This window comes from Giraffa tippelskirchi, chromosome 11 (genome assembly GCF_054371585.1).
Source record: "Giraffa tippelskirchi isolate mGirTip1 chromosome 11, T2T-mGirTip1v1.2.pri, whole genome shotgun sequence".
In the NCBI taxonomy this organism is placed as follows: domain Eukaryota; kingdom Metazoa; phylum Chordata; class Mammalia; order Artiodactyla; family Giraffidae; genus Giraffa; species Giraffa tippelskirchi.
In genome coordinates this window covers 76,542,867-76,562,973 of record NC_137285.1, presented here as the reverse complement: position 1 = coordinate 76,562,973, position 20,107 = coordinate 76,542,867, and the positions used below count along the sequence as shown (strand labels likewise).

Sequence of the window (20,107 nt, the reverse complement as noted above, 5' to 3'; positions counted from 1 at the left end):
TGGGGCAGTGCCCAATCGGGGCCCAGGGCCGGGCCTCACGTTGGAAGCCAGGGGAAGACGAGCTCTCGTCCTGCTGGGGTAGGGGAAGGGGTGGGGCCGGGGGAGGTCAGGCTCCAGCAGTGGGAGGGGCTTGAGGTCCGCCTGCGGCAGTTGGTGACGTTCCTGCTCCCCTCAGGGCAGAGCCGCCGGCCTGAGAATGAGGGCGCTGCTGAGCCCAGGGGCTGGGATGGCCCGTTGCTGCTGTGGTCCCAGAGCTCCACCCGAGACCTGAGGGAAGCCGTCTGCCCGTGAGTCCTCTCCCGCTTGTCTGTCAGCTTGTTTGAAGCATGCTGGGTTTTCTGCCCAGCTGGCTAAGGGGAGTCCCTGGAAATGCAAGGGTGTGGGTTTTGGCAGACTTCAGGGAAGACATGCCAGATGAGCCTGGGAGACTCCAGCTTAAGCTGGATTCAGGAGATATCTCTTCGGGCCAGCTAGTAATTGTAGGATAAGCCTAATGAGTCTTCACAGGATGAAGAGAGTAACGTGCCAAGGTAGCAATTGATGTCCTCATTCGAGAGGATGAAGCTGGTGCTCAGAGAAGGGGGGAACTTGGCCACAGCAAGGAGGTGTGCACCCAGACAGAACCCCCCAGATCCGGCCATTGGAGCTCAGGGAGGCCACTGGTGTGGCTTGTCCCTGTGGCAGGGCCCGAGGCAGGCAGCCCACCCTGATTCCTGCGGGGGCCTGACTTGGGAAGTGCCATCTGGTAGCTTTGAGACTCACCAAACCAAATTGCACTGGAGAGAGGAGGGACACCTTCCTTCATCCACCCCCCACCCCCGCCGGATTCCCACATACCCTGACCCCTTTCTCTCGATTTCGGAGCCATTTCCAGAGTCCCGCTCATATGACCTCATTTGAAGTGCACTGTGGACGGGCTGCCATCTGCAGCTGCTACCACAGCAGCCAAGGGCTTTAGCTCCCGACTACCTCCCTTCCTTTGGAACTTGGGGGCCCTCTACTCCCCACTTGCACACCACAGACCTTTGCTGAGGATTGTGGGGACCCTCACTCAGTTTGCAGCACGTTGTAGCCATCCCTGTCCTCCCTTGAAACTCAGCTTGTGAGCTCCTTTGGAGCAGCGTGGCCCACCTGGCTGCAACGGAAGAGACACAGCTGACAGTGAAACAACAGCTTAGATCTGAGAGCCGGAAAGCTCTGTCAAAAGGGACCTCCCTCTTCACACCGTAGAGGCTGTAGGAGCCGCCAGGCTTTCGGAACCAGTGCTGGGGCCAAAATGACTCCACAGCTGTTTTCCTTCCTGGGGAGGGTTCTGGCTCGAGTGGGAATGGCTCAAGTCTCCTAAGGTTCTGAAAGCCCACTGTGTGCAGATTCACGGTACACAGAGAGGAAAAGGTGGAGTCCTAGCCTGGAGGTGGTCACAGCTCACGGATGAGCCAGGCAGGCAGGCAGGCAGGGCATGAGAACACCTGAGCTGCCTTCATGAGTGAATGGTGTGGGGGCAGAGGAAGAGAAGCCGGTCTGCTCCCTCGTGTGGTGCCCAGGGCAGGTTGTCCCCAGAGGAAACCCTTACGATGGTGAGGACTATCACTGCTGTTTCCCAAGGGGTTCCGTCGGTGCGTGTCTTCCCCGGAGCGGTCAGGCCGTCTCTCAAGTACACTGGCCATGGGCATTGCCTCTCCTTGGAACTTCCCATGTGTTTCTCTTTTTTATGGAACAGTGATTTTCTAGAGTGGTTCTGGGCCACAAGGATGTTGGGTCATTTTCTAGCCTTCTGTCATGAAGAACGCTTTCCTGGGCATGGGGGTGGTTTGTTGTTCCAGCTCCCTTTCTTGGCTTCTTTTGGGAGCTGGTGCAACAAGAGGAGCTCAGCCTCTGCCTTCTGGCTGAGATGTCACCCTTCAAACAGCAATGCCTGCCTGGAGATAATGATGGCAGTTGCCAAAAGGGCTTCGTTTGGCACATGGTATCTTGAAAGGACGTACACCGTCCTTTCAGCTATCAAAGGCTAGTTCAAATGACATAAAAATGAGAACTCTCCAATGGAGTCTTACAGTAGGTGGAGAGTCCGAAAAACACTCCTTCAGTCATTTCGCTGAGAGTCATTGATTGGGGACACCAAGAATATAGGAAGGAATGCAGAAAGAAAAGATGAAATTGTGTTCAGGATCGGGGGGAGGGATGAACAGGGCGTGCTTGCCTTGAATCCAGGCTTTGTTGGGGGGTGGGGCATAAAGATGGAACGGGTCTGAAACTACAAAGTGGTGATGGTAACACAGTATCACCAGAGTTACACAACAGTGTTCCCAGATTGCAACAATGATGAAACAGTTTACTAATCCCAACTTAACCAACAAAAATCCAGGAAACCATACAAAAAATAAAACATCACCAGAAAGGTGGAAACAAACCACATGCAAAGCAGTTCAGGGGAAAGGAACTCCATGTCCCCTGGGGGCAGACCGAGTTGCCGGCATCCACGGTGAGCAGACAGGGATGGAGGCTGCAGAGCCGACCGCTCCCCTGGACGTGGTGTTTCCGGTAAGGGCTCTGGGTCTCTGTCCAGAGCGGGGGCTCTTTCTCCCTGCAGGGCTGGGTGAGTCATCGTGGGCGTCTGGGTGTTGCGCGGGAGCCAGGGCAGGCTCTCCCTGCCGAGGCGGTGACTCTTCCTCTGCCTCGGGTTCTCTTGCTAAAGCCCGAGCAGGTAGAGGTGCACGTGGAGGTGGAGGTTCTCGCTGAGGGGGTGGGACATCAGTGCCTGGGGCTGGGGGTCCTGCAGGCACGGAGATCCGATCTGCCCGGTGTGCTGGCCAGTACCCAGCTGGCCTGGTGTCTCTGCGAGGGCAAGTCTCGCTTCTCCATCTGCCCTCGGTGGATCCCTGGGTCCTGCACCTGGAGCCACCACCTGTGTGGGGACAGGTCTGGGAAGTGGAGCCTGGTTCCAGTTGGAGGCCAGTGCTAGAGCTGGGGGAGAAGCAAAGTTTGCCCACAGGCCAGCCTTGGCATGTGCGTACCCCGGGACAGAAACCTTCCAAGAGGTTCCCAAAGAATACCCAGCGTCAGATGTCTTTTGGGACTGAAGTGTGCAAGATGGGGGGCGGGGGGTGTGAGGCCAGCGCTTGCTGCAGGCCCAGCAGCAGCTTTCGAGGACTCGTCCCTGTGTAGCTCAGCACCCCTCCCCACACACTCCCGTGCACCAGCCCCAGCGTCCTCACCTCTGTGCTGTGGCGTGCTGGGCTCCAGGTCCTCCTGGTGCCTCAGAGGCCGGGGTTCTCTGGACTCTGGGTCGGAGCCGGGTGTGCTGAGCTCCGTGGAAGCCTCAGACTGGGCCGCCGGCTGTATCCTGGGCGGTGTCTCGGCAGCAGGCCTTCCCCACCTCCGCGTCTCCCCCGGTGGGGCTGATGCCTCCGTGGGCACGCTGACCTGGAGCCTGCACTGGGCCTCACGGGCGGGCGGGTGGTGCTCCGACCCCTCCCTCTGGGAGCTGGATGGGGTGTCCCCGTCCTCGGCCTCATCACGTGGGAAGCTCTGCAACGACAGTGACCGTCAGCCAGCCATGCTGGGAGTTTTCCGAGCTGGGCCTGGCCAGTGGAGCCGCTGCTTCTGCCTGCTCGAACTTCTCTTCCCAGAAGGGTCAGAGACGTGTGTCTGCTCAGATCCCCACCCGGGAGGAAAGAGACCCATCTGAGGGTGTGAGGTCAGCCTGGCCGGTCGGCGCTGCCCACACTCTCCCCATCCCGCCCAGCCTGCTCTCCCCTGGGGTGTGGGCACAACTTGTCCACAGGCTTCTGACCCCACATCCGCCTGGGCTTCCTTGAGGGAGACACAGCCCGAGAAACCCGCATCCCCACACACAGGCAAAGGACCCGGTGTTTCCGGGTGGCATGGGAGAGGTGGCCTGGCCCGGCCTGGGGCTCCCCGTGTTACCTTTCTGTTTCTCCGGGCAAAGGGCCAGAGGCCTCTCGGGGGTGTCCTGAGCCAACGTCGACAGGGTGCCCACGCACACTGCCTGTGAGCTCTCCTGAGGCCCCGGCCTCTGGGCAGGGGCAAACAGCAGAACATCTTGGCAGCAAGTGATCTGGCTGGGGGCTCCTCTCCGCTCTGGAGGCCTGGATACCCGGATTGCGGGTTCTGTTGGGTTCTGTTGCCGGCAGGTGACATCATTTCCTGGGGTTCGTGCTGAGGTCCCTTCCTCAAAACTTCCCAAGGGAATCTCTGGGTTTCTGACTGCTCGACCACCCCCCTTAGGCCATGTGCAGGCACAATGACACCCACACGGCCCAGCCCACAGCCCTGGGGAGGCCTGGGTTCAGCCAGGGCCTGAGCTCCGAGGACCATGCTGCTCTCAGACCAGGCTCCTTCTTCTCATAAGTGGTGTGGCCCTGGACAAGCATATGCCCCTCAGGGTTGCCCCAGTCTCTCCATCTGCAGAGTGGGGGTCATTCTCCCATCTGCTTCCTAGGTCTGTCGGCCTACGAGCAGCTCCATGCCTTTCCACCTGGGGCCGATATCACGTGGAGCTCGTGCGCTGAGACTTCAGAAAGAAAGATTCCATCCAGGGCTGACACAGCACAGAATGGGGCAGAACGAGGCCTGGATGCGCCGTGGAACCCAGGAAAAGGCACTCCCCCTCCTGACTGTTTTGAGACCCCGCATCCAAGTTGGAGGACCGAAAGGAAGACTCGAAGGTCTCCCTCTCTTATAGAAAAGAGTAGCCAACTTTCTGGTCCTCTGTTTCCATTGAGATTCTGTTCAAGGGTCCCAGCTCGGCTTCTGCGGGTGGCTGAGCTTCTAATGGCTCCCTGCGTTCTTGTCTTTTCCTCTCCAAACCTTCCGTCCTTTTCCCCCTTCTGGGGTGGAAGGGCGCTGTCATTGCTTCTACCTTCGAGACAGATTGAGGAATAGTCTGGACCATCGACTCCTTTCCTCTCTTTGGTTCCGTGTCTCTCTCTGGCTGTGTCCCTCTCTTTTCCTTTCTCAATTCCGTCTGTGTCTTCCTCTTTCTCTCTCGTGTGTGGATGGATGGATGGATGCTAGGGATGCACATGTATATGATTAGATGAGGGTTATGTTTTAGGGATAGGTTAGAGGGAGAGAAAGGCTTTAGGTCAGAGTTGGTCATGGGGGAAGGGTCAAGGGTGGTGGTGGTGTTTCTTGGAATCTGAGTGCTGTGCATTCTTCGTCTCTTTCCATATGAACCCCTTCTCAGATACACCACTTGCAAGGAGTCTCTCGTGTTCCGTTTCCTATCTTTTGCATTTGTGAATGCTTAGCCTCTCTGTTGTGAATAGGTTCCATTGGATGGAAACCCAGTGGTGTACTTCGTTTACCTCTTTCCCTTACTTGAAGAGACCCATTTCGACCTCCGCCCAGCAAATGGCAAGGAGACTCTGATGTTAAGGAGCCTTTGACCTACGCTTCTTTCTAGCTATCTCATGACATCAGTCTTTAGGGTGAGGTTTTTCCCCGATATTGAGGTGGTATGAGATCAAACCCAATAGCGTTCTTCAGATGTAGCTGTCTGGTTTTCCCATGGACATTGATTGAAGAGGCTTTCTTGTTCCCATTTGGATATTCTCACCGTCTGTGTCAGAGATGAGTTGACCATGGATGCTGGGGTTTGTTTCTGGACCCTCAACTTTATTCCATCGATCTGGATCTGTGTGTGTTGTTGTATTCCCAATAGCATACTGTCCTGCTGCTGCTGCTGCGGCTAAGTCACTTCAGTCGTGTCTGACTCTGCAAGACCCCATGGCCTGCAGCCTACCAGGCTCCTCCGTCCAGGACATTTTCCAGGCAAGAGTACTGGAGTGGGTCGCCATTGCCTTCTCCGATACTCTCCTGAGGATCCTAGTTTGGTCGTCTAATTTCCTTTCACACAACCTTGGATGTCCGTATCGGGGCTTTTTCGTCGGATTGTATTGACAATGTAGGCTCTTTTCTGTTTCCGTACCCCTTTTGCAATTCTTTGTTCGGTGCGAAAATGCATTGGCATTTTGGGAGGAATAGCATGGAAGCTGTGGATTGCCATGTGGGGCTGTGACATGATTTTCCCAGTAGGAATTCTTTCAAGCCCTGAGCACAGCTTCTCTTTCCAGTGATTGGTGTGGGCTTGATCTTCCTCCTTCCATCTCTCGCCGTTTTGTGAGAACAGGTCCATCCTTCCCTTCTGGGGTAGATGGACTCGTGGATATCACTTCAGTGAATGGCATTGTCAGTGGGGGTGATAATTCCCTTCTCATTGGAAGACTTTGCTGTGAGTATTAGAAATGCAAGTGACTTCTCTTCCCCTTCCTCCCTGTCCATGTCTCAGAGCCACCGGGAAACAGAGGCCTCATCCACGGTCACACAGGCCTGAGGGGGTGCAACTAGACTGTTGTTTCTTCAGGCCCTCAGTGCTGGACATCATCCGGGATACTCTGTGTGTGTCTTCCTCCGTCTGGTGTCCCTTCAGACCTTTCCCTAGTTTTCACAGGCTTGTTGTGTTGGCGTTCTTTGTCTGTTTGGAGACACATCCTTGATAAGCTTTGTGTTTCCACTCATTCGTCTCGCGATGTATGACCTGTCTTTTGCTTTTGTAATGAGGTCTTTCCCACAGTAGATATCTTTGATTTTGCAAAGTCCACTGTATTCTCTGGGTTTTTTTTGTGGACTGCCTTTTAGTTTTGTGTGTGAAGACTCAAAGCACGTGTCCGGTTTCTGCTCATTGTTCTTCTAGATTTGTGACAAGTTTTCATGGAAAGTTTGTCTAGGGATAACTGGAAGTGAACTCGGTGTAAGGTGTCAAGTCTCCATCTCCATTCATGTCATCCCCTGCAGTTTCCAATTCCCTGTTCCTGAGTGGTTTTGGAGATCTTGTGGGAAGGTTGGTTGCATTGGAGTTTGCATTTCCACCTTGATTCGATTCACACTGTTCTGCCCTCAGGGACACTGTCAAGGGGGAGTGAGGAGCAGCCTGCACTTCCAGCAGTGACCACACGGTGGGGCGAGTGCTGCTCTCCCCTCTGGGAGCCCCAGGCCACAGGCATCCCAGTGAGGAGCCAGCTCTGTGCTCAGCTGAAAGGAGTTAGTCTCTCAGGAGCCTCGGAGCCCTTGCCTTTGGATCACCCAGGGTGGGCATTTACTGGGACAGAAAAAATTGCCCTGAATTCCATGGACGGAAGAGCCTGGCTGTGTAGAGTTGGTGAGTTGCCGTGAATCAGACACAACTGAGGACACAAAAATTCAATAGATTAAAACACATTTTGGGGGTGGGGGGGAGTGAAAGTGGGTGATGTGGGTTTTTTTGTCTTATATAATAGCCAAGGGAAATCTAGTTTAAACCTAAATTCACATAGATGGGAAAGGTATAGCTCTCCGTCACCCTATTTAAAAAAAAAAAAAAAACTACTAAACTTTTCTGAAAGTTTATTTAGTAGCTTCCTTGAGCAGTTTATTGTGGAGCATTTTTTTTTTCTGTGACATTGGCCTCATTAAAAATTATGGTTTGCCTTTAGTGGATAATTTTGTTCATTGGTTTCTTAGAGAACCTTGGTAATCTTTGAGTTTCCTGGGGAGTATGGTCACATGACCTGGCCCTGGCCAATCGGTGCGTTCCACCTCCCTGGCCACTGTGATTGGCTCCGGGCTGGGGCAGTGCCCAATCGGGGCCCAGGGCCGGGCCTCACGTTGGAAGCCAGGGGAAGACGAGCTCTCGTCCTGCTGGGGTAGGGGAAGGGGTGGGGCCGGGGGAGGTCAGGCTCCAGCAGTGGGAGGGGCTTGAGGTCCGCCTGCGGCAGTTGGTGACGTTCCTGCTCCCCTCAGGGCAGAGCCGCCGGCCTGAGAATGAGGGCGCTGCTGAGCCCAGGGGCTGGGATGGCCCGTTGCTGCTGTGGTCCCAGAGCTCCACCCGAGACCTGAGGGAAGCCGTCTGCCCGTGAGTCCTCTCCCGCTTGTCTGTCAGCTTGTTTGAAGCATGCTGGGTTTTCTGCCCAGCTGGCTAAGGGGAGTCCCTGGAAATGCAAGGGTGTGGGTTTTGGCAGACTTCAGGGAAGACATGCCAGATGAGCCTGGGAGACTCCAGCTTAAGCTGGATTCAGGAGATATCTCTTCGGGCCAGCTAGTAATTGTAGGATAAGCCTAATGAGTCTTCACAGGATGAAGAGAGTAACGTGCCAAGGTAGCAATTGATGTCCTCATTCGAGAGGATGAAGCTGGTGCTCAGAGAAGGGGGGAACTTGGCCACAGCAAGGAGGTGTGCACCCAGACAGAACCCCCCAGATCCGGCCATTGGAGCTCAGGGAGGCCACTGGTGTGGCTTGTCCCTGTGGCAGGGCCCGAGGCAGGCAGCCCACCCTGATTCCTGCGGGGGCCTGACTTGGGAAGTGCCATCTGGTAGCTTTGAGACTCACCAAACCAAATTGCACTGGAGAGAGGAGGGACACCTTCCTTCATCCACCCCCCACCCCCGCCGGATTCCCACATACCCTGACCCCTTTCTCTCGATTTCGGAGCCATTTCCAGAGTCCCGCTCATATGACCTCATTTGAAGTGCACTGTGGACGGGCTGCCATCTGCAGCTGCTACCACAGCAGCCAAGGGCTTTAGCTCCCGACTACCTCCCTTCCTTTGGAACTTGGGGGCCCTCTACTCCCCGCTTGCACACCACAGACCTTTGCTGAGGATTGTGGGGACCCTCACTCAGTTTGCAGCACGTTGTAGCCATCCCTGTCCTCCCTTGAAACTCAGCTTGTGAGCTCCTTTGGAGCAGCGTGGCCCACCTGGCTGCAACGGAAGAGACACAGCTGACAGTGAAACAACAGCTTAGATCTGAGAGCCGGAAAGCTCTGTCAAAAGGGACCTCCCTCTTCACACCGTAGAGGCTGTAGGAGCCGCCAGGCTTTCGGAACCAGTGCTGGGGCCAAAATGACTCCACAGCTGTTTTCCTTCCTGGGGAGGGTTCTGGCTCGAGCGGGAATGGCTCAAGTCTGCTAAGGTTCTGAAAGCCCACTGTGTGCAGATTCACGGTACACAGAGAGGAAAAGGTGGAGTCCTAGCCTGGAGGTGGTCACAGCTCACGGATGAGCCAGGCAGGCAGGCAGGCAGGGCATGAGAACACCTGAGCTGCCTTCATGAGTGAATGGTGTGGGGGCAGAGGAAGAGAAGCCGGTCTGCTCCCTCGTGTGGTGCCCAGGGCAGGTTGTCCCCAGAGGAAACCCTTACGACGGTGAGGACTATCACTGCTGTTTCCCAAGGGGTTCCGTCGGTGCGTGTCTTCCCCGGAGCGGTCAGGCCGTCTCTCAAGTACACTGGCCATGGGCATTGCCTCTCCTTGGAACTTCCCATGTGTTTCTCTTTTTTATGGAACAGTGATTTTCTAGAGTGGTTCTGGGCCACAAGGATGTTGGGTCATTTTCTAGCCTTCTGTCATGAAGAACGCTTTCCTGGGCATGGGGGTGGTTTGTTGTTCCAGCTCCCTTTCTTGGCTTCTTTTGGGAGCTGGTGCAACAAGAGGAGCTCAGCCTCTGCCTTCTGGCTGAGATGTCACCCTTCAAACAGCAATGCCTGCCTGGAGATAATGATGGCAGTTGCCAAAAGGGCTTCGTTTGGCACATGGTATCTTGAAAGGACGTACACCGTCCTTTCAGCTATCAAAGGCTAGTTCAAATGACATAAAAATGAGAACTCTCCAATGGAGTCTTACAGTAGGTGGAGAGTCCGAAAAACACTCCTTCAGTCATTTCGCTGAGAGTCATTGATTGGGGACACCAAGAATATAGGAAGGAATGCAGAAAGAAAAGATGAAATTGTGTTCAGGATCGGGGGGAGGGATGAACAGGGCGTGCTTGCCTTGAATCCAGGCTTTGTTGGGGGGTGGGGCATAAAGATGGAACGGGTCTGAAACTACAAAGTGGTGATGGTAACACAGTATCACCAGAGTTACACAACAGTGTTCCCAGATTGCAACAATGATGAAACAGTTTACTAATCCCAACTTAACCAACAAAAATCCAGGAAACCATACAAAAAATAAAACATCACCAGAAAGGTGGAAACAAACCACATGCAAAGCAGTTCAGGGGAAAGGAACTCCATGTCCCCTGGGGGCAGACCGAGTTGCCGGCATCCACGGTGAGCAGACAGGGATGGAGGCTGCAGAGCCGACCGCTCCCCTGGACGTGGTGTTTCCGGTAAGGGCTCTGGGTCTCTGTCCAGAGCGGGGGCTCTTTCTCCCTGCAGGGCTGGGTGAGTCATCGTGGGCGTCTGGGTGTTGCGCGGGAGCCAGGGCAGGCTCTCCCTGCCGAGGCGGTGACTCTTCCTCTGCCTCGGGTTCTCTTGCTAAAGCCCGAGCAGGTAGAGGTGCACGTGGAGGTGGAGGTTCTCGCTGAGGGGGTGGGACATCAGTGCCTGGGGCTGGGGGTCCTGCAGGCACGGAGATCCGATCTGCCCGGTGTGCTGGCCAGTACCCAGCTGGCCTGGTGTCTCTGCGAGGGCAAGTCTCGCTTCTCCATCTGCCCTCGGTGGATCCCTGGGTCCTGCACCTGGAGCCACCACCTGTGTGGGGACAGGTCTGGGAAGTGGAGCCTGGTTCCAGTTGGAGGCCAGTGCTAGAGCTGGGGGAGAAGCAAAGTTTGCCCACAGGCCAGCCTTGGCATGTGCGTACCCCGGGACAGAAACCTTCCAAGAGGTTCCCAAAGAATACCCAGCGTCAGATGTCTTTTGGGACTGAAGTGTGCAAGATGGGGGGCGGGGGGTGTGAGGCCAGCGCTTGCTGCAGGCCCAGCAGCAGCTTTCGAGGACTCGTCCCTGTGTAGCTCAGCACCCCTCCCCACACACTCCCGTGCACCAGCCCCAGCGTCCTCACCTCTGTGCTGTGGCGTGCTGGGCTCCAGGTCCTCCTGGTGCCTCAGAGGCCGGGGTTCTCTGGACTCTGGGTCGGAGCCGGGTGTGCTGAGCTCCGTGGAAGCCTCAGACTGGGCCGCCGGCTGTATCCTGGGCGGTGTCTCGGCAGCAGGCCTTCCCCACCTCCGCGTCTCCCCCGGTGGGGCTGATGCCTCCGTGGGCACGCTGACCTGGAGCCTGCACTGGGCCTCACGGGCGGGCGGGTGGTGCTCCGACCCCTCCCTCTGGGAGCTGGATGGGGTGTCCCCGTCCTCGGCCTCATCACGTGGGAAGCTCTGCAACGACAGTGACCGTCAGCCAGCCATGCTGGGAGTTTTCCGAGCTGGGCCTGGCCAGTGGAGCCGCTGCTTCTGCCTGCTCGAACTTCTCTTCCCAGAAGGGTCAGAGACGTGTGTCTGCTCAGATCCCCACCCGGGAGGAAAGAGACCCATCTGAGGGTGTGAGGTCAGCCTGGCCGGTCGGCGCTGCCCACACTCTCCCCATCCCGCCCAGCCTGCTCTCCCCTGGGGTGTGGGCACAACTTGTCCACAGGCTTCTGACCCCACATCCGCCTGGGCTTCCTTGAGGGAGACACAGCCCGAGAAACCCGCATCCCCACACACAGGCAAAGGACCCGGTGTTTCCGGGTGGCATGGGAGAGGTGGCCTGGCCCGGCCTGGGGCTCCCCGTGTTACCTTTCTGTTTCTCCGGGCAAAGGGCCAGAGGCCTCTCGGGGGTGTCCTGAGCCAACGTCGACAGGGTGCCCACGCACACTGCCTGTGAGCTCTCCTGAGGCCCCGGCCTCTGGGCAGGGGCAAACAGCAGAACATCTTGGCAGCAAGTGATCTGGCTGGGGGCTCCTCTCCGCTCTGGAGGCCTGGATACCCGGATTGCGGGTTCTGTTGGGTTCTGTTGCCGGCAGGTGACATCATTTCCTGGGGTTCGTGCTGAGGTCCCTTCCTCAAAACTTCCCAAGGGAATCTCTGGGTTTCTGACTGCTCGACCACCCCCCTTAGGCCATGTGCAGGCACAATGACACCCACACGGCCCAGCCCACAGCCCTGGGGAGGCCTGGGTTCAGCCAGGGCCTGAGCTCCGAGGACCATGCTGCTCTCAGACCAGGCTCCTTCTTCTCATAAGTGGTGTGGCCCTGGACAAGCATATGCCCCTCAGGGTTGCCCCAGTCTCTCCATCTGCAGAGTGGGGGTCATTCTCCCATCTGCTTCCTAGGTCTGTCGGCCTACGAGCAGCTCCATGCCTTTCCACCTGGGGCCGATATCACGTGGAGCTCGTGCGCTGAGACTTCAGAAAGAAAGATTCCATCCAGGGCTGACACAGCACAGAATGGGGCAGAACGAGGCCTGGATGCGCCGTGGAACCCAGGAAAAGGCACTCCCCCTCCTGACTGTTTTGAGACCCCGCATCCAAGTTGGAGGACCGAAAGGAAGACTCGAAGGTCTCCCTCTCTTATAGAAAAGAGTAGCCAACTTTCTGGTCCTCTGTTTCCATTGAGATTCTGTTCAAGGGTCCCAGCTCGGCTTCTGCGGGTGGCTGAGCTTCTAATGGCTCCCTGCGTTCTTGTCTTTTCCTCTCCAAACCTTCCGTCCTTTTCCCCCTTCTGGGGTGGAAGGGCGCTGTCATTGCTTCTACCTTCGAGACAGATTGAGGAATAGTCTGGACCATCGACTCCTTTCCTCTCTTTGGTTCCGTGTCTCTCTCTGGCTGTGTCCCTCTCTTTTCCTTTCTCAATTCCGTCTGTGTCTTCCTCTTTCTCTCTCGTGTGTGGATGGATGGATGGATGCTAGGGATGCACATGTATATGATTAGATGAGGGTTATGTTTTAGGGATAGGTTAGAGGGAGAGAAAGGCTTTAGGTCAGAGTTGGTCATGGGGGAAGGGTCAAGGGTGGTGGTGGTGTTTCTTGGAATCTGAGTGCTGTGCATTCTTCGTCTCTTTCCATATGAACCCCTTCTCAGATACACCACTTGCAAGGAGTCTCTCGTGTTCCGTTTCCTATCTTTTGCATTTGTGAATGCTTAGCCTCTCTGTTGTGAATAGGTTCCATTGGATGGAAACCCAGTGGTGTACTTCGTTTACCTCTTTCCCTTACTTGAAGAGACCCATTTCGACCTCCGCCCAGCAAATGGCAAGGAGACTCTGATGTTAAGGAGCCTTTGACCTACGCTTCTTTCTAGCTATCTCATGACATCAGTCTTTAGGGTGAGGTTTTTCCCCGATATTGAGGTGGTATGAGATCAAACCCAATAGCGTTCTTCAGATGTAGCTGTCTGGTTTTCCCATGGACATTGATTGAAGAGGCTTTCTTGTTCCCATTTGGATATTCTCACCGTCTGTGTCAGAGATGAGTTGACCATGGATGCTGGGGTTTGTTTCTGGACCCTCAACTTTATTCCATCGATCTGGATCTGTGTGTGTTGTTGTATTCCCAATAGCATACTGTCCTGCTGCTGCTGCTGCGGCTAAGTCACTTCAGTCGTGTCTGACTCTGCAAGACCCCATGGCCTGTAGCCTACCAGGCTCCTCCGTCCAGGACATTTTCCAGGCAAGAGTACTGGAGTGGGTCGCCATTGCCTTCTCCGATACTCTCCTGAGGATCCTAGTTTGGTCGTCTAATTTCCTTTCACACAACCTTGGATGTCCGTATCGGGGCTTTTTCGTCGGATTGTATTGACAATGTAGGCTCTTTTCTGTTTCCGTACCCCTTTTGCAATTCTTTGTTCGGTGCGAAAATGCATTGGCATTTTGGGAGGAATAGCATGGAAGCTGTGGATTGCCATGTGGGGCTGTGACATGATTTTCCCTATAGGAATTCTTTCAAGCCCTGAGCACAGCTTCTCTTTCCAGTGATTGGTGTGGGCTTGATCTTCCTCCTTCCATCTCTCGCCGTTTTGTGAGAACAGGTCCATCCTTCCCTTCTGGGGTAGATGGACTCGTGGATATCACTTCAGTGAATGGCATTGTCAGTGGGGGTGATAATTCCCTTCTCATTGGAAGACTTTGCTGTGAGTATTAGAAATGCAAGTGACTTCTCTTCCCCTTCCTCCCTGTCCATGTCTCAGAGCCACCGGGAAACAGAGGCCTCATCCACGGTCACACAGGCCTGAGGGGGTGCAACTAGACTGTTGTTTCTTCAGGCCCTCAGTGCTGGACATCATCCGGGATACTCTGTGTGTGTCTTCCTCCGTCTGGTGTCCCTTCAGACCTTTCCCTAGTTTTCACAGGCTTGTTGTGTTGGCGTTCTTTGTCTGTTTGGAGACACATCCTTGATAAGCTTTGTGTTTCCACTCATTCGTCTCGCGATGTATGACCTGTCTTTTGCTTTTGTAATGAGGTCTTTCCCACAGTAGATATCTTTGATTTTGCAAAGTCCACTGTATTCTCTGGGTTTTTTTTGTGGACTGCCTTTTAGTTTTGTGTGTGAAGACTCAAAGCACGTGTCCGGTTTCTGCTCATTGTTCTTCTAGATTTGTGACAAGTTTTCATGGAAAGTTTGTCTAGGGATAACTGGAAGTGAACTCGGTGTAAGGTGTCAAGTCTCCATCTCCATTCATGTCATCCCCTGCAGTTTCCAATTCCCTGTTCCTGAGTGGTTTTGGAGATCTTGTGGGAAGGTTGGTTGCATTGGAGTTTGCATTTCCACCTTGATTCGATTCACACTGTTCTGCCCTCAGGGACACTGTCAAGGGGGAGTGAGGAGCAGCCTGCACTTCCAGCAGTGACCACACGGTGGGGCGAGTGCTGCTCTCCCCTCTGGGAGCCCCAGGCCACAGGCATCCCAGTGAGGAGCCAGCTCTGTGCTCAGCTGAAAGGAGTTAGTCTCTCAGGAGCCTCGGAGCCCTTGCCTTTGGATCACCCAGGGTGGGCATTTACTGGGACAGAAAAAATTGCCCTGAATTCCATGGACGGAAGAGCCTGGCTGTGTAGAGTTGGTGAGTTGCCGTGAATCAGACACAACTGAGGACACAAAAATTCAATAGATTAAAACACATTTTGGGGGTGGGGGGGAGTGAAAGTGGGTGATGTGGGTTTTTTTGTCTTATATAATAGCCAAGGGAAATCTAGTTTAAACCTAAATTCACATAGATGGGAAAGGTATAGCTCTCCGTCACCCTATTTAAAAAAAAAAAAAACCTACTAAACTTTTCTGAAAGTTTATTTAGTAGCTTCCTTGAGCAGTTTATTGTGGAGCATTTTTTTTTTCTGTGACATTGGCCTCATTAAAAATTATGGTTTGCCTTTAGTGGATAATTTTGTTCATTGGTTTCTTAGAGAACCTTGGTAATCTTTGAGTTTCCTGGGGAGTATGGTCACATGACCTGGCCCTGGCCAATCGGTGCGTTCCACCTCCCTGGCCACTGTGATTGGCTCCGGGCTGGGGCAGTGCCCAATCGGGGCCCAGGGCCGGGCCTCACGTTGGAAGCCAGGGGAAGACGAGCTCTCGTCCTGCTGGGGTAGGGGAAGGGGTGGGGCCGGGGGAGGTCAGGCTCCAGCAGTGGGAGGGGCTTGAGGTCCGCCTGCGGCAGTTGGTGACGTTCCTGCTCCCCTCAGGGCAGAGCCGCCGGCCTGAGAATGAGGGCGCTGCTGAGCCCAGGGGCTGGGATGGCCCGTTGCTGCTGTGGTCCCAGAGCTCCACCCGAGACCTGAGGGAAGCCGTCTGCCCGTGAGTCCTCTCCCGCTTGTCTGTCAGCTTGTTTGAAGCATGCTGGGTTTTCTGCCCAGCTGGCTAAGGGGAGTCCCTGGAAATGCAAGGGTGTGGGTTTTGGCAGACTTCAGGGAAGACATGCCAGATGAGCCTGGGAGACTCCAGCTTAAGCTGGATTCAGGAGATATCTCTTCGGGCCAGCTAGTAATTGTAGGATAAGCCTAATGAGTCTTCACAGGATGAAGAGAGTAACGTGCCAAGGTAGCAATTGATGTCCTCATTCGAGAGGATGAAGCTGGTGCTCAGAGAAGGGGGGAACTTGGCCACAGCAAGGAGGTGTGCACCCAGACAGAACCCCCCAGATCCGGCCATTGGAGCTCAGGGAGGCCACTGGTGTGGCTTGTCCCTGTGGCAGGGCCCGAGGCAGGCAGCCCACCCTGATTCCTGCGGGGGCCTGACTTGGGAAGTGCCATCTGGTAGCTTTGAGACTCACCAAACCAAATTGCACTGGAGATAGGAGGGACACCTTCCTTCATCCACCCCCCACCCCCGCTGGATTCCCACATACCCTGACCCCTTTCTCTCGATTTCGGAGCCATTTCCAGAGTCCTGCTCATATGACCTCATTTGAAGTGCACTGTGGACGGGCTGCCATCTGCAGCTGCTACCACAGCAGCCAAGGGCTTTAGCTCCCGACTACCTCCCTTCCTTTGGAACTTGGGGGCCCTCTACTCCCCACTTGCACACCACAGACCTTTGCTGAGGATTGTGGGGACCCTCACTCAGTTTGCAGCACGTTGTAGCCATCCCTGTCCTCCCTTGAAACTCAGCTTGTGAGCTCCTTTGGAGCAGCGTGGCCCACCTGGCTGCAACGGAAGAGACACAGCTGACAGTGAAACAACAGCTTAGATCTGAGAGCCGGAAAGCTCTGTCAAAAGGGACCTCCCTCTTCACACCGTAGAGGCTGTAGGAGCCGCCAGGCTTTCGGAACCAGTGCTGGGGCCAAAATGACTCCACAGCTGTTTTCCTTCCTGGGGAGGGTTCTGGCTCGAGTGGGAATGGCTCAAGTCTCCTAAGGTTCTGAAAGCCCACTGTGTGCAGATTCACGGTACACAGAGAGGAAAAGGTGGAGTCCTAGCCTGGAGGTGGTCACAGCTCACGGATGAGCCAGGCAGGCAGGCAGGCAGGGCATGAGAACACCTGAGCTGCCTTCATGAGTGAATGGTGTGGGGGCAGAGGAAGAGAAGCCAGTCTGCTCCCTCGTGTGGTGCCCAGGGCAGGTTGTCCCCAGAGGAAACCCTTACGATGGTGAGGACTATCACTGCTGTTTCCCAAGGGGTTCCGTCGGTGCGTGTCTTCCCCGGAGCGGTCAGGCCGTCTCTCAAGTACACTGGCCATGGGCATTGCCTCTCCTTGGAACTTCCCATGTGTTTCTCTTTTTTATGGAACAGTGATTTTCTAGAGTGGTTCTGGGCCACAAGGATGTTGGGTCATTTTCTAGCCTTCTGTCATGAAGAACGCTTTCCTGGGCATGGGGGTGGTTTGTTGTTCCAGCTCCCTTTCTTGGCTTCTTTTGGGAGCTGGTGCAACAAGAGGAGCTCAGCCTCTGCCTTCTGGCTGAGATGTCACCCTTCAAACAGCAATGCCTGCCTGGAGATAATGATGGCAGTTGCCAAAAGGGCTTCGTTTGGCACATGGTATCTTGAAAGGACGTACACCGTCCTTTCAGCTATCAAAGGCTAGTTCAAATGACATAAAAATGAGAACTCTCCAATGGAGTCTTACAGTAGGTGGAGAGTCCGAAAAACACTCCTTCAGTCATTTCGCTGAGAGTCATTGATTGGGGACACCAAGAATATAGGAAGGAATGCAGAAAGAAAAGATGAAATTGTGTTCAGGATCGGGGGGAGGGATGAACAGGGCGTGCTTGCCTTGAATCCAGGCTTTGTTGGGGGGTGGGGCATAAAGATGGAACGGGTCTGAAACTACAAAGTGGTGATGGTAACACAGTATCACCAGAGTTACACAACAGTGTTCCCAGATTGCAACAATGATGAAACAGTTTACTAATCCCAACTTAACCAACAAAAATCCAGGAAACCATACAAAAAATAAAACATCACCAGAAAGGTGGAAACAAACCACATGCAAAGCAGTTCAGGGGAAAGGAACTCCATGTCCCCTGGGGGCAGACCGAGTTGCCGGCATCCACGGTGAGCAGACAGGGATGGAGGCTGCAGAGCCGACCGCTCCCCTGGACGTGGTGTTTCCGGTAAGGGCTCTGGGTCTCTGTCCAGAGCGGGGGCTCTTTCTCCCTGCAGGGCTGGGTGAGTCATCGTGGGCGTCTGGGTGTTGCGCGGGAGCCAGGGCAGGCTCTCCCTGCCGAGGCGGTGACTCTTCCTCTGCCTCGGGTTCTCTTGCTAAAGCCCGAGCAGGTAGAGGTGCACGTGGAGGTGGAGGTTCTCGCTGAGGGGGTGGGACATCAGTGCCTGGGGCTGGGGGTCCTGCAGGCACGGAGATCCGATCTGCCCGGTGTGCTGGCCAGTACCCAGCTGGCCTGGTGTCTCTGCGAGGGCAAGTCTCGCTTCTCCATCTGCCCTCGGTGGATCCCTGGGTCCTGCACCTGGAGCCACCACCTGTGTGGGGACAGGTCTGGGAAGTGGAGCCTGGTTCCAGTTGGAGGCCAGTGCTAGAGCTGGGGGAGAAGCAAAGTTTGCCCACAGGCCAGCCTTGGCATGTGCGTACCCCGGGACAGAAACCTTCCAAGAGGTTCCCAAAGAATACCCAGCGTCAGATGTCTTTTGGGACTGAAGTGTGCAAGATGGGGGGCGGGGGGTGTGAGGCCAGCGCTTGCTGCAGGCCCAGCAGCAGCTTTCGAGGACTCGTCCCTGTGTAGCTCAGCACCCCTCCCCACACACTCCCGTGCACCAGCCCCAGCGTCCTCACCTCTGTGCTGTGGCGTGCTGGGCTCCAGGTCCTCCTGGTGCCTCAGAGGCCGGGGTTCTCTGGACTCTGGGTCGGAGCCGGGTGTGCTGAGCTCCGTGGAAGCCTCAGACTGGGCCGCCGGCTGTATCCTGGGCGGTGTCTCGGCAGCAGGCCTTCCCCACCTCCGCGTCTCCCCCGGTGGGGCTGATGCCTCCGTGGGCACGCTGACCTGGAGCCTGCACTGGGCCTCACGGGCGGGCGGGTGGTGCTCCGACCCCTCCCTCTGGGAGCTGGATGGGGTGTCCCCGTCCTCGGCCTCATCACGTGGGAAGCTCTGCAACGACAGTGACCGTCAGCCAGCCATGCTGGGAGTTTTCCGAGCTGGGCCTGGCCAGTGGAGCCGCTGCTTCTGCCTGCTCGAACTTCTCTTCCCAGAAGGGTCAGAGACGTGTGTCTGCTCAGATCCCCACCCGGGAGGAAAGAGACCCATCTGAGGGTGTGAGGTCAGCCTGGCCGGTCGGCGCTGCCCACACTCTCCCCATCCCGCCCAGCCTGCTCTCCCCTGGGGTGTGGGCACAACTTGTCCACAGGCTTCTGACCCCACATCCGCCTGGGCTTCCTTGAGGGAGACACAGCCCGAGAAACCCGCATCCCCACACACAGGCAAAGGACCCGGTGTTTCCGGGTGGCATGGGAGAGGTGGCCTGGCCCGGCCTGGGGCTCCCCGTGTTACCTTTCTGTTTCTCCGGGCAAAGGGCCAGAGGCCTCTCGGGGGTGTCCTGAGCCAACGTCGACAGGGTGCCCACGCACACTGCCTGTGAGCTCTCCTGAGGCCCCGGCCTCTGGGCAGGGGCAAACAGCAGAACATCTTGGCAGCAAGTGATCTGGCTGGGGGCTCCTCTCCGCTCTGGAGGCCTGGATACCCGGATTGCGGGTTCTGTTGGGTTCTGTTGCCGGCAGGTGACATCATTTCCTGGGGTTCGTGCTGAGGTCCCTTCCTCAAAACTTCCCAAGGGAATCTCTGGGTTTCTGACTGCTCGACCACCCCCCTTAGGCCATGTGCAGGCACAATGACACCCACACGGCCCAGCCCACAGCCCTGGGGAGGCCTGGGTTCAGCCAGGGCCTGAGCTCCGAGGACCATGCTGCTCTCAGACCAGGCTCCTTCTTCTCATAAGTGGTGTGGCCCTGGACAAGCATATGCCCCTCAGGGTTGCCCCAGTCTCTCCATCTGCAGAGTGGGGGTCATTCTCCCATCTGCTTCGTAGGTCTGTCGGCCTACGAGCAGCTCCATGCCTTTCCACCTGGGGCCGATATCACGTGGAGCTCGTGCGCTGAGACTTCAGAAAGAAAGATTCCATCCAGGGCTGACACAGCACAGAATGGGGCAGAACGAGGCCTGGATGCGCCGTGGAACCCAGGAAAAGGCACTCCCCCTCCTGACTGTTTTGAGACCCCGCATCCAAGTTGGAGGACCGAAAGGAAGACTCGAAGGTCTCCCTCTCTTATAGAAAAGAGTAGCCAACTTTCTGGTCCTCTGTTTCCATTGAGATTCTGTTCAAGGGTCCCAGCTCGGCTTCTGCGGGTGGCTGAGCTTCTAATGGCTCCCTGCGTTCTTGTCTTTTCCTCTCCAAACCTTCCGTCCTTTTCCCCCTTCT

General features: G+C 55.8%; 4 protein-coding genes across 7 annotated transcripts in view; 1 reads left to right on the top strand and 3 right to left on the bottom strand.

Annotated features, from left to right (window-relative positions):
• The first annotated feature begins 75 nt into the window (after positions 1-75).
• LOC145527547 (uncharacterized) overlaps positions 76-20,107 on the top strand; it is an 86,211-nt gene continuing 66,179 nt past the window's right edge. The window contains exons 1-8 of one of the 2 annotated variants that reach the window (XR_014069766.1): positions 76-287; positions 4,463-4,688; positions 6,926-7,183; positions 7,804-7,915; positions 12,091-12,316; positions 14,554-14,811; positions 15,431-15,542; positions 19,718-19,943. The gene's annotated coding sequence lies outside the window, so the exon portion shown is untranslated. Of the gene's footprint in view, positions 288-4,462; positions 4,689-6,925; positions 7,184-7,773; positions 7,916-12,090; positions 12,317-14,553; positions 14,812-15,430; positions 15,543-19,717; positions 19,944-20,107 lie in introns of those variants that run through there. The other variant, XR_014069765.1, reaches the window with a different exon arrangement.
• LOC145527494 (uncharacterized) lies at positions 2,312-7,380 on the bottom strand. Of its 2 annotated transcripts, none has more exons than XM_081545570.1 (3): positions 3,928-7,380; positions 3,216-3,528; positions 2,312-2,964 (listed from the first exon to the last, which is right to left on the bottom strand). In XM_081545570.1, exons 1-3 carry the CDS (start codon positions 4,336-4,338, stop codon positions 2,690-2,692), a joined length of 999 nt encoding a protein of 332 aa, XP_081401696.1. In that variant the 5' UTR covers positions 4,339-7,380; the 3' UTR covers positions 2,312-2,689. The 2 variants fall into 2 exon arrangements, with proteins under 2 accessions (XP_081401696.1, XP_081401695.1); XM_081545569.1 differs by having other exon boundaries at positions 2,312-2,905.
• LOC145527601 (uncharacterized) lies at positions 9,940-11,741 on the bottom strand. Its single transcript, XM_081545721.1, has 3 exons — positions 11,556-11,741; positions 10,844-11,156; positions 9,940-10,592 (listed from the first exon to the last, which is right to left on the bottom strand). Exons 1-3 carry the CDS (start codon positions 11,688-11,690, stop codon positions 10,318-10,320), a joined length of 723 nt encoding a protein of 240 aa, XP_081401847.1. The 5' UTR covers positions 11,691-11,741; the 3' UTR covers positions 9,940-10,317.
• LOC145527593 (uncharacterized) lies at positions 17,567-19,368 on the bottom strand. 2 transcript variants are annotated; one of them, XM_081545711.1, is made up of 3 exons: positions 19,183-19,368; positions 18,471-18,783; positions 17,567-18,219 (listed from the first exon to the last, which is right to left on the bottom strand). In XM_081545711.1, exons 1-3 carry the CDS (start codon positions 19,315-19,317, stop codon positions 17,945-17,947), a joined length of 723 nt encoding a protein of 240 aa, XP_081401837.1. In that variant the 5' UTR covers positions 19,318-19,368; the 3' UTR covers positions 17,567-17,944. The 2 variants fall into 2 exon arrangements, with proteins under 2 accessions (XP_081401837.1, XP_081401836.1); XM_081545710.1 differs by having other exon boundaries at positions 17,567-18,160; positions 19,183-19,359.

Bases quoted from the DNA above. Each gene is read 5' to 3' on its own strand.
- LOC145527494 (XM_081545569.1), bottom strand. From the start codon at position 4,338: ATGGTCCTCGGAGCTCAGGCCCTGGCTGAACCCAGGCCTCCCCAGGGC. The intron at 3,529-3,927 runs GTAACACGGGGA...CTGTCGTTGCAG, and splicing joins TTGCCCGGAGAAACAGAAAG to AGCTTCCCACGTGATGAGGC. The intron at 2,906-3,215 runs GTGAGGACGCTG...GTCCCCACACAG, and splicing joins CAGCACGCCACAGCACAGAG to GTGGTGGCTCCAGGTGCAGG.
- LOC145527601 (XM_081545721.1), bottom strand. From the start codon at position 11,690: ATGTTCTGCTGTTTGCCCCTGCCCAGAGGCCGGGGCCTCAGGAGAGCT. The intron at 11,157-11,555 runs GTAACACGGGGA...CTGTCGTTGCAG, and splicing joins TTGCCCGGAGAAACAGAAAG to AGCTTCCCACGTGATGAGGC. The intron at 10,593-10,843 runs GTGAGGACGCTG...CTTCTCCCCCAG, and splicing joins CAGCACGCCACAGCACAGAG to CTCTAGCACTGGCCTCCAAC.
- LOC145527593 (XM_081545710.1), bottom strand. From the start codon at position 19,317: ATGTTCTGCTGTTTGCCCCTGCCCAGAGGCCGGGGCCTCAGGAGAGCT. The intron at 18,784-19,182 runs GTAACACGGGGA...CTGTCGTTGCAG, and splicing joins TTGCCCGGAGAAACAGAAAG to AGCTTCCCACGTGATGAGGC. The intron at 18,161-18,470 runs GTGAGGACGCTG...GTCCCCACACAG, and splicing joins CAGCACGCCACAGCACAGAG to GTGGTGGCTCCAGGTGCAGG.